Genomic DNA, 17,729 nt, shown 5'->3' with positions numbered 1-17,729 from the left:
GAATATAAGGGGTGCATGACGAGTGCAAAAGCAGACATTCTGGAATCAGTTCGCCCTGAGGTGGAAACCATTCAGTACCAAGCTGGTTTTCTTGTTTCACTGAACAGTAGCTACTTACTTTATATAGAAACCATTGCACATATGAGTCACTGTCAGCAGTAGAAATCCATTTTCACAAATCAGTGGGTGGTGTGTCTAATAAGCCAGCTGCTGCTGAGCTTATTCCTTTTTATAGTTGATCGGAATGAGCTGAGGGCGATTGGAACAGCAACGAGAGGAGATGGCGACCACCTCGTTAGCAGAAGTTATGACAAGCCCTGAACACGAGCCCGTGTGTTAACAACACAACTGGAAAGTGAACACTGTGTAAATAACATCAGTTTACCTGCTCACTTGGCGTCTTCTACTTTTGGAATTAAATTCTCGTCAGACTCTTGAGCAGTCTGAAGTCAAAACTCCAATTATGATTGGATCAGTAAGGGGGCTACTCATGTCTAAATAAATGCCAAAGTTAAGATTAATAACTTACCTGCACAATCAGAGATTCAGTTTTTAAACTTTACTCTAGATTCTGATGTTTATTTCTCACAAATTGTTTTATCTCATGATTAACAACAAACCTGTTTCACCTTCATCAGCCCTTTGATTCATTCTTCTATATTAACTTCCCACTGCACCCCATCTCTTTGTCTCCCAACTTTACTTTCAGGCGAGCCTCCTCTTGGCTTCCGGGACGTTTTGCTGCGCGACGGTCCCGAGGGGTTCGCTAAAGCTGTCCGTGCCCACCAAGGTCTGTTGTTAATGGATACAACCTTCAGGGATGCCCATCAGTCACTCCTGGCAACAAGGGTTCGCACCCACGACCTGAAGAAGATCTCGCCTTTTGTGAGCCACAACTTCAGCAACCTTTACAGCCTGGAGAACTGGGGAGGTGAGTTTCTAAATGCTTTCCTTAATGGGAGTCATTTGCATCCCTTATTGTAAACAATTTAGTTTCTGTACAGAACAAACTGAAGACTTTTGATGTTAGGCTAACTCGACATACAAGGCTAACATCTTCTTGCTATAACTACTTTTTTTTTTTAAAGCACACAGACATAAATGATATCAAGTTTATATATATATACATACACATTGAACTACAACTACTCCACCATTTTGTGGTCAAAAGAGTCTCGATAACTGAGATCAAACCTGTAATGGATGATCTCATTAAAGCAATTGTTTAAAAAAAAAGGCATGAATGTCCCTTCTTCTGATCCCTATCACTTTAATTAAACGCTTTGTGTGTGCGCCCCTGTGTTTTAATTTGTCTGAACAGCCATGCCTGTACTTTCTATTCTCTCCCCGCTCTTGCCGTAGATCTGTTTCATGTTTCATTGATGGGACTTGATTGCACTTCTTTTGTTTTTCTTTCTTGAGTCGTGGAAATCAGGTGCCATTGAACACATATCTCATGCCTCCATCTCCCCTCCAGGGAGTCAGCCTTTAGCAAGTTCCCTCAGAAGACAATGGCTGTACCTTTCCCCTGCTCTATAATGAATAGAAGGAAATCATGCATTATTGAAACTTCTTGGTGCATGAACAGTCAAATAGTGTCCCTGTATAATGTGCAATTACTGCGAAAATTGGCCAGAGAATAAAAAGATGTGCCTCATGTTTGAACAGTTGGCAACAAGACCAATTATCAACACTTCTCCATAATGACCCTATGTAAGACAACTGAGAACTGTTCTCAAAGAGTCAATTCATTTTTCTCATTTTGACAATCAAACACTTTAAACAGAAACATTTGTGGATGAGATGTGTCCAGTGAATATTTAATTTAACGCTCAATTATTATAAACCACTCAGAGTGATTGGGCTCATATTTGTAGTGCTTTGAATTGACGAGGGCAGAACAACACAAGCCTTCAGTGGATAGTCTCAGACAGTTCACTCACGGTTACATGGATGAAGAATGTCTGGAAAATAAAATAAACACAGGAGAGACTTTCCAGTGAAACCTCACCGGTGCTGTAACCCCTTTCTCAGATTAAATTCCTCCCAGTAGCAGATCATTATGCACCAGTTAGGGGGAAGCAATATATTTCATTACTGTGGGAGAGCACATCTCATATTAAGCAACTGTCTACTCATCTCATGTTTGAACTGATAAAAAAGGTTATGGCATAAGTAAATGAGTGAGGAGGGATTTCAATAGAAAGGGATTAAACACTTTCTGACTTCCATTTTTCCATACATCCAGATGTTATGATGAGACTGACCAAAGAAGGATGATGTGAATTCATCTGATTCACATGAGAGGAGTAACATTTAGAGTCGATCTTTGAGGAGCGACTTAAAGACCTGCGGTGAACTCAGCCTTTCACTCTGGAGGAAGTCACTGAATGGGAGCCAGGGACTCATTATACCGTTTGAACTGAGTGCTATATTTAAGGAGTTAAAAATGCTGTTCTCCATCATGTATAATAATGAATCACACAACCTCATGAGTGGCTGCTCCCCCTGTACTGCAGCATTTCACTTTGTCTAAACACAGACCTTGTTCTGTTTAAAGCTGATGTGAGGAGCTTTTAGCTGGTTATGAAACAGACTGAGAAGTATTAAGATGCCTCTTTATGACCGACTAAAGCAAAAGAGAACATCAGTGAGTTTCTATAGAGCTCTTTTAATGCCTGTAAACATTACTGTAGGAAGAACTTGGCCTTCTAATTCAGCAGATTTCTCTTTGGCTTTAGCTGCGTGGCAATCTGGAAATTCTTCGAAACAGACAGAAGACATCCTACGTCAGGACCATTTAGTTTAAACATTGAGGAGGTTAGGGTTACTCATTCATTTGCATCCCCCTCTACCCCACTTTCACTCCCTGACACACTGTCAGCAGGTGTTCTACAGGAGTCTCGTTCTGCTCGAGGTTTCTGCCTCTTAAAGGAAGCTCTTCCTTGCCAATGTATCTTTGCTGATTTTGCTCATGATGGATTCATGTTGGGTCTTTGAAAACAATACATAACAAAGAGTAACTCTTTTTGTAACACAAATAAAGATTGATTGATTGGAGTTTCCTGTTTTCTAAACTGAGAAGGCGGATTAAAAAGCCCTTAAACGTCTAAACCCTGGTTCCATTGAAGTGTTGCAGCCAGAGATGAATCGGCCGTGGCTAGAAACTTTAAAAGTAAAACTATGGGTGGGTTGTAATTAGCTCAAGTAGGAAAGATTCAAACCCACTTTAAGCCTGGTTTGGGCTGAAACAGTAGACATGTTGTGAAAAAAAAATAGTAAAGGCGGCACTTTTCTTCCTCATACTCCCAAGAGAATATTTTTCAGTACAAGATATAATTACGCTGAAGTTAAGACTCTTAAAGAGAGCATTTGCCGCACACAATCTCCGAGTAAACACTGCAGATGAAACTGGTCTGAACTGAATGCATGATAAAACAGCAATAGAAGAGTGGATACGTCTTCCTTTGTGTCTCTCCTCTAAACTCTCTCATAAAGCGCTAATGTTTGAGCTGCAGCAGGTTTCTAGTCTGAAATCTTCTGTCAATGAAAGCTGCTGAAGTTCAAACAGTCCTCCATCTTCATAATGTCAGAGGAAGTGAATGTGTGCTTGTCTGGCTCCCATTTAAACAACGACAGCAAGAGTACATCACGGAAATCGAATGTAAAACACGAGTTGGGGAAGTTTGAACATGACATAATGATTCTGTAATGCTCTGATATTGTGAGCTCAGAGTGTCTGTCTTTGAAAAGTTGTGGAGCGCGTGTGAATCACCAGAAAGCAGTGTAATATTCTGGTGGATCCTCTTGAGGCGTCAGTTCTTCCTGCATGATTTGATGATGAGTCACAGAAAACAGAATACTACTTTCTCATCATTATTTAAAACACCGTGAGGCAGGATCAATTCTAGAAAGAGGTATGTCCCTGAAGGCTTCCCGTGACTTTAGAAGTGCGCTTTAGAAAAATACTAATAATAATCCTTGTTTGCATATTCATATCGTCGCGCCTTTTGACACCAAATGTTTGAACGCGACAGTAAAAGTTAATTTCAGTTGACTGTTTAGACTTCGCATACAAAGAGTCAGTGTTTGACCCTTTTCATTTATTTAGTTTCAAATCCCCCGTGAGGATGCATTTGCTCAAGCTCCACATCTGAGCACGACCTGTAATCTTTCTTGAATGAGATTAAATTATTTACAGTCTTTGTTTTCTAATGGAAGCCAAGCAAGTGTACGTTTTCAGAATACAAAGCGTTTGTCGGTCTCTTGATTTCGAATGAGGACTTTGAGCAAGTCTCATACGAAGCATCTGCTCCCCGTCTTATGTTGAAACACGTTAAAACATGTAAGCAGAACATTCTTCAACAGAAAGGGCTTGAACGCTGATTACAGGAATTTGATAGTCTTGTTTTAGCAGTAACATTAAGAGAACGAGGAAGTAGTTGACGAGGTGGCAGAGGAGTCTCTTGTCTCTGTATATCTCATTGTACTGTCTGAAGCGGTGCTAACAACAGGCGCTGTTTTTATCCATTAAAATGCCCTTTTAACATTGAATTGTTTCATTTGAAGACCACGTAGCTGATAGTGATATTTAACTTTTTCCTTGTGCTCTGAACACATATTTCATGTAGAATTCCTTTTTTTGCCTTTTTTAAATATCTGTAGCACTCTCGTTTTGAAAGTATATAAATACAGTTTTCTTGCAACAACAAAAAAAAAAAAGGTATTGTCAGCAACTAAGCAACAGGAGCTGATCTCCAGACTTGTAGTGACATTGTGTGATTGACGTTTTTTAATACCTCTGCTACCTTTCTTTGAATAATGCGACTCAGCGGACTCGCTCCCCAGACCAGCGTTTTTTTTCAAACTTCACCAGCAGAGAAGCACATCATTGCTGGGGAGCTTTTAGGGCCACAAAGAGCTCCAAACAGCTCCTGCATCCACAGCTTGATACTTACAGATTTCAGTTACAATGGAGTGAAGTGGTCTTGCACTCCTTTTCTTCCGCTTAAATGATACGTTATTTATTGCATTGTTAATCGCTTTATGCAGCTGGCAAAGAAATATTTAGATTACTTTAGCGTTACACCTCCCCTTTCTGTTTCTTCCTTATTCAATGTGCCCTGCTGACTTGGTTCATCAGTATGTTGAGGAAGCTTGTTAATAGTGGGGTGTATCAAAAGGAGCTAAAACTCTGATGGTTGGGTAATCTTTCTAAATTACACAATCAGATGCACTTAAAAAACAACAACATCAAGAAGTTGATTTAAGTCTGCATCCTGTAACCTTACTTGTGCCGTTCATAACACAGACTTTGTCACTCAGCGCAGGCATTGTCTCAGGCTTTATCTGTATCGTCCAGAGTAACACAGGACATCAAACTATCGTCTTAAGAGGCTTCAGACTTCTCCTGATGACTTCATTTACTCTTTATTAAGAGATTGTTGTAGCCACTGACAGTGTCTCAGGATGTTGTCTTTATAATATTGTTTGTTTCCATCCCCACTGTTACCATGATCCTCCATTCACTCAGCCTTCAACATCCAAAGTTCCCTGATTCTCTCCATACCAGCCATGCTCTCGCTTCATATTGATTCAAGCTGCAAAACACAAATGAGAGTAGCATGCTGCCGTTAAAAGTTCAGCTGTAATACACACTGTCCCACAGTGACGGCTAGTAACTCTACCTTTTAAAGAGTCCCTCATAAATCACTGTTTGACCACAGGAGAAATAACTAGCCTTTTTTTTTTTTTTTTTTTTTTTTTGATAACAGCTCCCTTTACAATGCTTTTATTGCAAAGTGATCACAAATGGAGGATTTTACACTCTGCTGGGCTTAAATCACTTGGAAGCAAATAAATCACTGAAGGGGGATGACTGCGTGAGTATTGAACGATGTTTCGCCGACATATAGTCCCTATGCAGGAATCTTTTTTTTTACACAGGGGGATCTAAGATAGGGAATATTGCTTTCACATGTTTCTGCTGCTTAAAGGCAGAATGAATCATTGAAGAGATTAAGCCTGTGAAAGGCCTTTGAGGATTAAGCCCCTTCCTGATATAGCGTTCCTCCCTACACCATCGCGGATACAGTAGTTTGAAATGGGTCACATAAAGTATCTATATGGTTCCCTGTATCTGGGTAACAATGAGCACATTTATCAGATGCTAAAGCAGCAGATTGTTAATTACTGTACATGATCGTTCTGGTGTGAGCAGATTATTCTGCACTGCTCCGCTCTAATCAGCGATTCAGAGAACCTTTTTGTGTGTTTGAAGGGATGGGATCTTTTTTTTCCAGGAGAGGCAGACACATGAGAGCACGGAAGTCTTGCCAGCGAACGCAAATCAACCGGTGGCGAGCTATAACGAGCATCATAGATGACATAAAAATTGATCAGGAAGGATAAACTGTCTGATGCATCGGAGTAATAATTGCACACTTAAGCAAAAAACGCTGATAACTGCTGAAATATGTGTGTGTTTCTGTAACTCAGTGATTCAAATTATAGATATGAATCACTTTAATTCATCATGGGATTCCTTTATTGGCTCAACAGCATGAAATAAAAATGTATTTTATAGAACTTTATTTTCTCACCAGGGGAAAAGAGGATGGAGTAAAGACTTGGAGTAAACAGTTTTATTATTGAGTTTTTATATAACATACTTAGAGAAGATGTTACAGGCTCATATTTTCCAACACCACCTATTCTAAGAGACAGTTTCCCCCACAATAACTCTTTTTTTTCTTCTTTTTTTTCTCCCTCGCTGTCTTTAAACATTACATGGGGTGTTGAATACAATGTCGGCAATCGTGGGCGTTGCGTAAAAGGCTTGTTTCCATCTTTCCCTCTGATTTAATTTGGTTCATCTTCATGACAGATTGGAGGCTGCCTTTCTTCCCAAATAGACGCAGTGAATACCGCAGTGTCTGTGCCTAATGTTCTGCTATGTGCGACCAGCTGTCAGTCTTCATTCCTGTTATCAAACTATTAAAGTCACTTCTGCCATCCCGGAGGAGTTCCTCCCTCAGCATCCTGGCTCTCTATCTCACGTGCCTTTTTTAAAAAATTCATACTAATATGTTTAACATCAGATAGGGTTGCTTGAAGTTGTTTCCACTCTCGCCAGTAAGGAAAAGCTGACATCGACTCAAATTGAAATCAGAGGGGATAAAAAATTGATAAAGAGCAGAGTTTTTTCGGAGGCATTCCTGCCCCTCAAAGAGCTGGGAACAAGCTGCTGTGCTTTGTATTCTCCCCATGTCCAAATGTACGACTTCTCCCAGAATGAAATTTAATGATGGCACTGTTGGATCAGCAGAAAACCACTGGAGGCTTCAATATTTCTGGCTGATATGATAAACGGGTATGAGATCCGCTAATCTACTCCCCCCAGAAAGGGAAATGAGAGTTTGCTATCTTGTTTTTTTATTTTTTATTTTTTTTCCCTTCTCCACTGAAACATTTCGTAGATTTTAAAGAGACTTTAGAAGAAAACGATGAAAGTGTTAGAAGGAACAATGAATGTGCAAGTATCATGAGATTTTATTTGAGCATCCATTAGTGTGTATTACACTGCATGTGTGCCATCTGTGCGGGTTGTGTAATGGGATCAGTTTGAAATATTAGTTTCTGTGTCTCATATTGAGATCAAAGTCAGGATGACAGATGAGTCTTGAGATGACAACTGAATAAACCACCACCCTTCTCCCTGTGTGTGTGTGTGTGTGTGTGTGTGTAGGTGCTACCTTTGATGTGGCCATGCGCTTCCTGTCAGAGTGTCCGTGGAAGAGGCTCCAGGAGCTCAGAGCTTTGATCCCTAACGTCCCCTTCCAGATGCTGCTGAGAGGGGCCAACGCTGTGGGCTACACAAACTACCCTGATAACGCTGTCTTTAAGTGAGTCACTCACACACACACACACACACACACACACACACACACACAGACACTTCTACATCTTATACCTACAGCTTCTGAAAAAATGAAGAGACCACTGCAAAAGATACATTTTGTCTCAGGTTCTACTTGTATTTTAGGATTTGTGTTTTTACAAAATGAACTTATTTTTATTCTAGACATTTCTCCCAACTTGAAAATATAATATTCTTATTTAGGTATTTTAAAGTGACACGTGTTTAAGATGATATATGTTGAAGAAATTGCTAAGACTTGACTCCATACAATAAGACTCAGTTGACTCAGATGGCTTACGTTGATGAAAGTTGATGAATACTCGAGGAGACGTGATTCAACATCACACTTCTGTACTCGTGTCTTGCTCAGGCATCGCATATATCCTGAAAGACATTATCAGGGTCGTGTCACATTGACCCACATTGACTAAACTGTGATGTCAATAACACTGGAGTAGACAATAAGTCTACCAAACATCCTTGCAGATATCAGGAAGGACAGTTGACACTCTCTAAGCTGTACTTGGTGTTAATAACAGCTGAACTCTGTCAGGTCTGACTGACATTAGAGAACAGTGAATAAACCTAATGACATCTGTACATTATAATCTAAATAACTACAGAAATTCCACCACAACATATTTGTCAGACCATGAATGCAATGAAAAGAAGCTCATGGAGAAATTGATTACTAATGTTTAAACTAAGGACGAGAGTTCAGAAATCAATTTCATGACTCATCACTCTGTCTCATTACTGCTAGGTGACGCTGTGCCACTGTCGGGGCAATCAACACGTTGGGAGGCTTGTCAGTTTTATCACCAAATCATCAAGTAGAAAGTGTGAAGTGTACCTGTGTTGATATTCAACAGGCTCTGGAACAGAATGGCTTCCATCTGTGTGGAGATACTTGAATTGTTTTGTTTTTTTTGGAAATACGATGCAAAGACCTAAAGGAGAAGATTTAATCTAGAAGTTGGGAAACGTTGTCTGCAATAAAACATCCAAAGTTCATTTGATTCAGATTATTCACAAACCTATTAATAGCAGAAGCAGAAACAGAAATCATTTTTGCAGTGATCTCTTAATTTCATTTTCCTGAGCCGTCTCTGATCTTCTTGAAGCCAGCTGCCGCTCCCGCTCCGTCAATCATATAATTATCAAAATGATCCCTGACTGAGATGTCTCCATAGGAGCTACGTTTGTGTCCATCAGTTGAATACAGATTCTTTTTATTCCAGTGGCCTATTCGCAGTCAGGGCTATAGCATGAGTTGAATTTAAAACGGAAGAGAAAATGACTGCCATCTGTGAGTAACAACATGCACAACTCAGTGAGACCAGATGAGGGTAATTACTCCAAACAAAAAAGGGCCAAACAGCAGCAAGCTGAAGCCACGGGACATCACTTTTGGTGGCAGACGAGCGTTGTTTATTTGCCATACTACTCTATTTCCAAATGTTCTTTTTGTAATTGTACATTTTAGAGTTATCATTAAAGTAGTTGTTAGCATGATTAGGGTTCATCTTTTATTTGTTCCTCAGTATAACTGTCTGTAGTTAAATGTCAGATTTCTGTTTTGGGCGTCATTCATGACAAACATGGCTGCTCTGATAGCATTTACTGCGCGTTTCTTTTCTTTGATCTGTGAAATAGTTTAGTTTTTCTGTAGTGGTTGTATTTGTGCAGATCGTGATGTGTGAGTGATCACGGAGGCTGATGGTGTTGTTGTTTAGTGTTTTCAAAGCCCATCTGGGCAGAACAGCATGAGGAGCAGAACTGAACTATCCTTCTAACCCCCCAGTTAATATAATGGTTTTATCTGAACTTTCACTTTTGTACTTATCTCATTGGCTTTCTCTGATTTGAAACAACTTCTGAATGCTTTGAGATCATTCATTATTGACTTGATGAACTTTGTGTTAACAGTATTTCTCAGTAAAGATACGTTAAGCATAATTCATCTACAGTACATTGTAACACTGCTGACTTTAATACATGATTCTGATTGGACAATTATCACAGCAGCAGTCTGATATCCTTCAATGGCACACCGAACAAAAAAAAAAAACATTTGGTATGAAAAGCGATTTCCTGGGATGCGGCTCTAACCACAGATTAGAGCGATTATAGTTTCAGTCCACAGGAAGAAGTCTGGGTTTTCTCACCGTGGGGGGGGAAAAGGAAATGAAAAGAGGTTAAGATGCAAAACTGTACGCTGTTACAGAGAAATCTCCACAACAAAAAATCATTGTTTCGTGTGAAAGTGTTGCTTTCTTAAGAATGGCCGTGTAATACCTGGGCTAATGCAAAGTGAGCCGGTTTATATAGCCGAGGAGTTCCTCAGGGTGAGATAATTCCATTCCTCTACAACAACCTGCTCACCGTACATTAGCTCTTTCATATTGCACCTTCTCACACCTATTAATGACCTATTAATGTTATTTTTTACCTTTTTTTCTCCTTACCATCTCTTTCTGCAACATGAACCGTCTTTTCATGCAATACTCTCTCTTTGTATTTTAAATGTACTGACCATTTCACTGACTTTTTCCCCCCCCCTACATATGAATAAAATGACACATTTCACATACATAGTGTAATTTCTCCCACATGTAGAGTAAAGTGTTCAGATACGCTGCTTCCTCTCTTTACATACCTAAATGGTACACTGTACTGTAGCTGCATACAAACCACAGAACAGACACGAACATTGAATCAGGTCACTTTGGATGATGTTTGCATGTTGCCTTCCACCGTGTTCAGCGACTTGCACGCAATTGACACAGCATGGATACAGAAATAACCAATAATGCATTTAAGGCCATAACATCCTGTGCCTACACACATGCATATACACGCCTCAAATACTTTTCTAAATGGCTTCACGAGCTACCTCAATGATGTGCATGACTCATGTACACACACACACACACACACACACACACACACACACACCTGCATGCTGATTTACACACAAACACCGACAAGGACACACGCATGCAAAGTGTAATTCCCCTCACCCTGGATAAATTAGAAGTGGCTTTATGACTTATGCAGCTGTCCCCTCCTCCCTCTAACACGCAGACCTCCCCTATCCTCCCTTTTTCTCTGCACCCCCCCCCCTCTCCTATCATACAGCCATTATTTATCCGCAACGTTATGACTCCACTTTTTATACCTCCATTCATCTCTCTGCATTACACACTTCTCCCCTCTTCTTAACTCCCCTCTTTCCATCCCGTGTGCTCATCATCTCCTTCTCCTCCCTCTCACTCTTAGAGTCCCACAGGGGGAGCGCCATAGTACACAACTCTGATTAATGGCTTTGATCTGTTTTCCAGGGTCTCCCAATCCCATCGCTCCTAGACTCTCTCCCACCCACCCTCTGTCACTCTTCCGCCCTTCCGCTCTCTTGAAGCCAAATTGGCCTGAGCGTCTTCATTAACGAATCTGTTCAATTCTAATTCACCTCATTCAAAGTGCAGGTCACATGCCCAAGATAAATGTGTGCAGTACTCTACCCAAGACAAATGTCCCCAAGGGGACAATACATTTTCTCGTATCGTAATGTAACATATGTTTATGAAGCCTTGTAGATAGAAATAATAAAATAACTACACCTTGACGCCTTGTAAGGGCTGGGCTTTTCCTAACAGGAAAACGATTCTTGTCCTCTCACAAATGTACACAACAGCTTTGTTTTTTGATTTGCTGCCAAACAACATCTAGCTGTTTGGCCCTTGTAAGCGTCGAGGAGCTAAATAAATAGTGGACGCACAGACGTTGGACCAATAATCCTCTCGCGGCACAAACATTAAGTGTGTCTGTTTATTTGCTCAAACAAAAGCTCTCAGTGTGTGTAAATATCACACTCACAGCAACGCAGCCACTGTAAGCGCTCACCCCAGTTCTGAAAAACCTGATTAAGATACGGAGGCCAAGGCAATAATAGGAGGGATTTACCACTAGCAGCTTGGATAATGAGGCGGGTATACATTTCTCCGCAGTTATTGTGGGCTCCTGCAGGCTGTGTAAGCTCACTTTTCATGGCAAAAGTGAGGATATTGTATTTGCGCAGGTACGATGATCTTTATGACTGGAGATAGGGAGATGAATATAAACAGCTTATCCCAACCTGGATGTGCTCTATTATCCAGGATACACTGTGCATGAAGACAAACTCATTATATTTGTCTGAGTGATCATCCTGCAGTGCTCAGTGCTGCAGTTTAAGCCATGACAGCCTCTAACCTATTTCTGTCTCTGATTTGAATGTGGATTAAAAAAATGCATGCAGAGGAGGGTACATGCCGCTGGCTAACAACATCTCCCTCCCCCAGGTTCTGTGAGGTGGCAAAGGAGAATGGCATGGACATTTTCCGTGTGTTCGATTCTCTGAACTACGTGCCAAACATGCTGCTAGGCATGGAGGCTGCTGGGGCTGCAGGCGGTGTGGTGGAGGCAGCCATCTCGTACACAGGCGACGTCTCCGACCCGATGAGGCAGAAGTACTCGCTGGACTACTATCTGAAACTGGCAGATGAGCTCGTCAAAGCCGGGACGCACATTCTTTGTATCAAGGTGATGAAATATGAATAAGACTGAGTGTTTTTAAGTGTTTACTGCTGAGAGTTCCAGAAAAATATAACTTTTTTTTTTTTTTCCTTCACCGTGATAATCTGAAAATTCTGGCACGCTTTGTTTGCTTCTGTGTGCAAATCCCCACCCATCTGCCATCAGAAGAACATAAAGCCAGTTGGAAAGAATCTTTGCGAGAACTTATTCACCCTGGCGTGTTTACACACTTTATTCCACACATATCCACTTGTTTGCATGCGTGTCAACATAACAAGGGCCTGCACTAACTACAGCTAATCATTATGGCTGTATTACTTGGCTGGCGACCGTTCAGATCTGATTCATCTTGTGTTCATTTGATCTACGATAAGTACCATTTGGCAGGTGTGGCCTGGCTCAGACTACGGGAGTTTTGGACCTGTCTTTGCCCCTCCCTACAATATCGGAGGTTTCTGCTTCTTCTGGTAACATGAAGAAGTTTTAACATCCACTTCTAGACCTCATGAAAGTCAAACTCAACAGAGTCATACCGTCAATATCAAACTTTTTTCATTAATAAGGATGGAATATTTGAACAATAAAAGTAAATCTTTTGAATCTATGAGAGAGAAGGAGATAAAGAAAAAGTAAACTAGCATGGTTCTGCTACATGTAAACTTTGCACTGTATTTATGTTTGAGAATAACGTAAGATTTCAAGTTTCTTTGTGTTTGATGCAATTTGATTTTTGAATTATCTTGGTCGTTAAACTCCTGTAGTCCAACCCTCAAACTTTGAAATGTGAAAATATAAATTATGAAGGTGTTGGCATCATTTGAACACGTGGGCAGGCTGTTTTAAATAAGCATTACTGCCCATACTAAACACAACCACTTCTCTTACCATTATCTGACATTAAAATGCCATCATGTAAACTGACATGCAGTAAAAAATATATAATTAATTTGTTGACACTGAGAACAAACACGCCTTTCGATTAGCATTTATTGAAATATAAAAGAACTCGACACGTGAACTGTTGAACAGAGCAGAAGTTTTTTTTTTTTTCCCCACTTGCTCCCATCAACACAACTTGTATACTTGAGCCGCTTATCTAAATGGAATGGCCTGATAACACTCACATGAAATTAATTTCTTTATTCAAGCATGACAGAATATTTTCAAACGTGAAATGATAAACTCCCGCTCCACCCCAGTGCAAATCATCACACACAGCAGTGACTATCTCATAAAAGGCTTGCTCAGCTAATGAGGTTAACTTTTAAAAGAGGAAATGAGCAGCGTGCGTGTTAACTTCCTGCCGTGCAGTGATCACCAAAGGGAGCTTAACTAAACATCTAAGCTCCATCTGTGAATTTCTGTTAATATCAATTAAGCTTTAGGAACTGTATTCATCCTCAGAAGAAGTGTCCGTTTGACACCTTTTCTAAAAAATAAAGATTATTTTCTAAATGTGCTGAGTGGCTTCAATTTAACATGTTGCAGTTCTAACTTTAGTTAACTACTTTAGATTTTAAGACACATTTATTTATGGAGAATTTCAGTAGTTCTATCCTGGCTCTAATGGCTGAAAGAAGTTTTGGTGTTTGTTGTGAACATGTTGTTCTGGCTGTTTTTAACTCATCCGATTGGACCAAATGATCATCACATAGTGTTCTGTTCAGCGTTTATGAAGAGCCTCAGGCCAGTTCTGCATTCACAGTCCTACTAATGAGAATGAACACAGGTTGTTCTAATCAATCATGTTTAACTTGTTCCAGGACTCTATTTCCAAATTCTCATATGTTACAGAAAACACAGGATTAGGGCATAGAGATACAGGTTTAGATCTGTGTTTAACAGACTTACCAAAGATCCTGGACCAGAGAGCTTTAGAAAAGTTTAAATACCGTAAAAGAGAATATACCTTGTTGTGTATTTTTCACATTTAGATTTTTAAGCTCAATGAAAGCAAATATTCATTCACCCCCTCAACCCCTCTTCCTGAATCCCTTTTCTTATCAGGATATGGCCGGCCTTCTGAAACCAGAGGCCAGCAAGCTTCTGATCGGCGCTCTGAGAGACCGTTTCCCAGACGTGCCCATCCACGTGCACACGCATGACACTGCAGGAGCCGGTGTGGCCGCCATGCTGGCCTGTGCAGAGGCTGGAGCTGACGTAGTGGATGTGGCTGTGAGTGTTGATCAATTTCATTCTGAAGATTTCTCACAATGTCCAGGGACCAGTTTGCTTTTGATTTCTTTAAGGGTCCAATTATTGCATTAAAACATTAGTTGGAAAGTCAAGATGCTATTTAAATCATTTTTTTAATTGTCATTCAAGGGTGAAATATTTTCTTCTATTTGTCAGGATTGAAGCTTGTCATGTTTACTATTCATATTATATACCATATTGGATGCCTCGGTCATCCCACAAATATTCCTAACACATTATTTTGCCCTTGTTGCTGCAGCATTTTGAAATCTCAGTGAAACATCAGGAATGTTTTTCTGACTGTGTGCACTGATGCGTGCTGTCAGCATGGGCCATTTCATTGAAACATTTGGCCGCAAGTTTGCAGTTTGGACTGGATCAGCTAATCAGTTCAGGTTCCTGTAGGGTTTAGTTTAGAAACAACAAACTGTCCACCAGAAAAGCACTCCAAAAACGTGTTTGCATTGCCCAAACACTCACATTTTGAACATATGTGCACACAGATTTGCACCCTAGTAAACCGTGCATCCATTCTCCATGTAGATGAAATCTCACCACGCGCTCTTGAAATGAGGCTTTAAAAAATACTTTTTATCAAACACTATTCATAACTTTTCACTCGGTAGGTTGACTCCATGGCCGGGATGACATCACAGCCGAGCATGGGAGCCATGGTCGCCTGCGCCAAAGGGACCAAGCTTGACACGGGTGAGTCACATCAGAGTCAGTCAATGGAACCAGAGAACAGACAGTTTGGTTTTTTTTTGTTTTCTTTTACAATGTTATGGTTAAAAGGTGCATTGAAACATACCTTATCATTACTGCGTTATTTCTAAGTGGAAAAAATCAGGAGAACGGGTTGGAAAGAATAGGTGAAACCAAAATACCTTTTACGATCCACTTAAAGCGGTAAATGAGACAGGATATCTATTCGATTATCAGTCTTGGTCAGAGATTATTACTATGTGTCGTGCTGAGTCTCCTGATTCTCATGAGGTGAAAAAAATCAATGAACAGATCAATAAACGACAGAGCGCATCACTAATTACGGCTGTACGTCAGAAAGGCCGACACATGCTGCTCAGTGATAACGTAGAACGCCAATTATGAGAGGAAGGCCAACCCTCAACCCAGCCCAGGTTGACAAATAAGGACCGGTTTCACTTTCACCCTTGTTGTCAACAATGCTTGAGTGAACAGTCTTTAATCAAGTCTCTGAATTCCTGTCTAAAACCAATCTGTTCAAACCAAATCTGTCTGACTATAAGCAGCCATGACCGATACGGCACTTCTGTCTGTAACAGAATCGCTACATTTGGCCAGAGCTGCTGGTCAGTTCTGTTGCTGCTAGACCGGCCAGCTGCCTTTTAACAAAATGAACCATCAAATCCTCCTATCCACGCTCTCTGAACTTTGCATCTCAGGAGCCAGGGCATGAGCATTACGGGTTTTCGATGATTCTCTCAAGACCTCTTTGACATGTCTGCTTGTTACTTTTTGCTATCCCAACCCACCTTCCTCCAGTTTCAGGGATTTTATCTTCTCAGGAGGTCAGCACAATAAGTGGAGCGATGAATTTATGTTATGTTCCTTCTCTTTGGATTTGCTGTTGTCCTTTAGGTTTAGATAAATGTAATTTTAATCTGCCATGAGAAATCTAACTGACCGGCCCAGTGACCCTCTGCCTCCCCGAGTGAAAAATAAAGCGCCTGAAAACTGCTGCTTAAAAACTGAAAGTGTAAGAGACAGGCTAAAGGAATGAAAACTGATGTAACGCTTGCTGCTTAGTTATGTAGAGAAATGCTGCTGGGAAAACCGTTTCACCTCGACTAACTAGATGTGATAGCTCATTTCCATAATTCAGAACCCACAAACGGCCTGCTAATTTTGTTTACACTATATTCACAGTACACAGCTAATGTAGCATCTACTGCTTTAGTGCCGGATAACATTAACATTCAAAGCTGCTTGTTGCAGTATAGTGGCTAAATGCCATTATATTTTTTAATGGACAATTCCATGTGCGCTAGTTTTCTGCTTTGATGTAGGTACAAAAATGTCCCTTATAAACTCTGTTTTTGATAACCATGGTGTGTCAGCATATAAAATAACACTCATTAATCCCTACCACTGATTGATTGTTTTCTCATGAAGAAAATATGAGCCTTGATACCATTGAGACTACTACTATTAAGAAGTGTGTAATGTCCTGCTTTGGAGTAGTAAAATGTCTTTTGGGCGCCATGGAAACAGGCTTTAATTCTTTTTTTTTTTAATGTGTCAATAGCTATTGTTTAATTGTTTTTGTATTCAACTGTACAACCTAAACTGTGAGTTCTGGTTACCTTGTGGTTTGAGAGCACAACAGGCTCTATATCCCACCCTTGTGTTCTCCCTTTTGTTATGTGTTAATCAAGGTTCTGATGCTATCTCAATTAGCCCACCTTTCATGCGTTGCTGAAATCAATCGTGTTATTTACATGCCTATTACAGATGGCTATAAAAACTTGAAAACTAATTTGAACCTTCTCGTGACTTCGGTCTCCCTCACACCCCCCCTCAGAGAAAGACAATGCCTCTGATTGATCTATTGTCCTTCTGATTGGCCTTTGTTTCTGTAAACCTGTATGAATTTGTACGGGGCTTTCTTGAGTCAGAGAGTGTTTCCATAGCTCCCTGTGACCATCGCTCTCCACTGCAAGGTATAAAATCAATATAAAAAACTCTTCTGAACCAACCACTGAATCAGACCTAAAATACACTTTTCTCTTCTACAGCACCTACAAGACCTAATTTAAAAAATCTATCAACTTTAGCATATTTTGAAAATGTCCTTACCTTCTTAGCAGTATGATACATATCCCTTCACATGCCCTGCAAAATATATATATATAAAATATATCATTAACACTGAAAAAACAAACATCACTTCACATAAACCTGAGACAATGCATGCTTGGGTTTTTGCAAAATCTTTAAACTTAGTGTCCTGATGCCTGTACTCTGAAGCCTGTTCAACATACCAAGGATATCT

General features: G+C 40.3%; 1 protein-coding gene across 3 annotated transcripts in view; it reads left to right on the top strand.

Annotated features, from left to right (window-relative positions):
* LOC132958292 (pyruvate carboxylase, mitochondrial-like) overlaps nt 1-17,729 on the top strand; it is a 275,195-nt gene that overhangs the window by 222,009 nt on the left and 35,457 nt on the right. For all 3 annotated transcript variants that reach the window (XM_061031022.1, XM_061031024.1, XM_061031023.1), the window contains exons 15-19: nt 710-931; nt 7,748-7,904; nt 12,265-12,505; nt 14,507-14,674; nt 15,322-15,403. In XM_061031022.1, the coding sequence (XP_060887005.1) occupies nt 710-931; nt 7,748-7,904; nt 12,265-12,505; nt 14,507-14,674; nt 15,322-15,403 (870 nt within the window). The remainder of the gene's footprint in view (nt 1-709; nt 932-7,747; nt 7,905-12,264; nt 12,506-14,506; nt 14,675-15,321; nt 15,404-17,729) is intronic.

Source organism: Labrus mixtus, chromosome 23, assembly GCF_963584025.1.
Source record: "Labrus mixtus chromosome 23, fLabMix1.1, whole genome shotgun sequence".
Taxonomy (NCBI): domain Eukaryota; kingdom Metazoa; phylum Chordata; class Actinopteri; order Labriformes; family Labridae; genus Labrus; species Labrus mixtus.
This window is presented reverse-complemented; position numbering and strand designations above follow the sequence as displayed.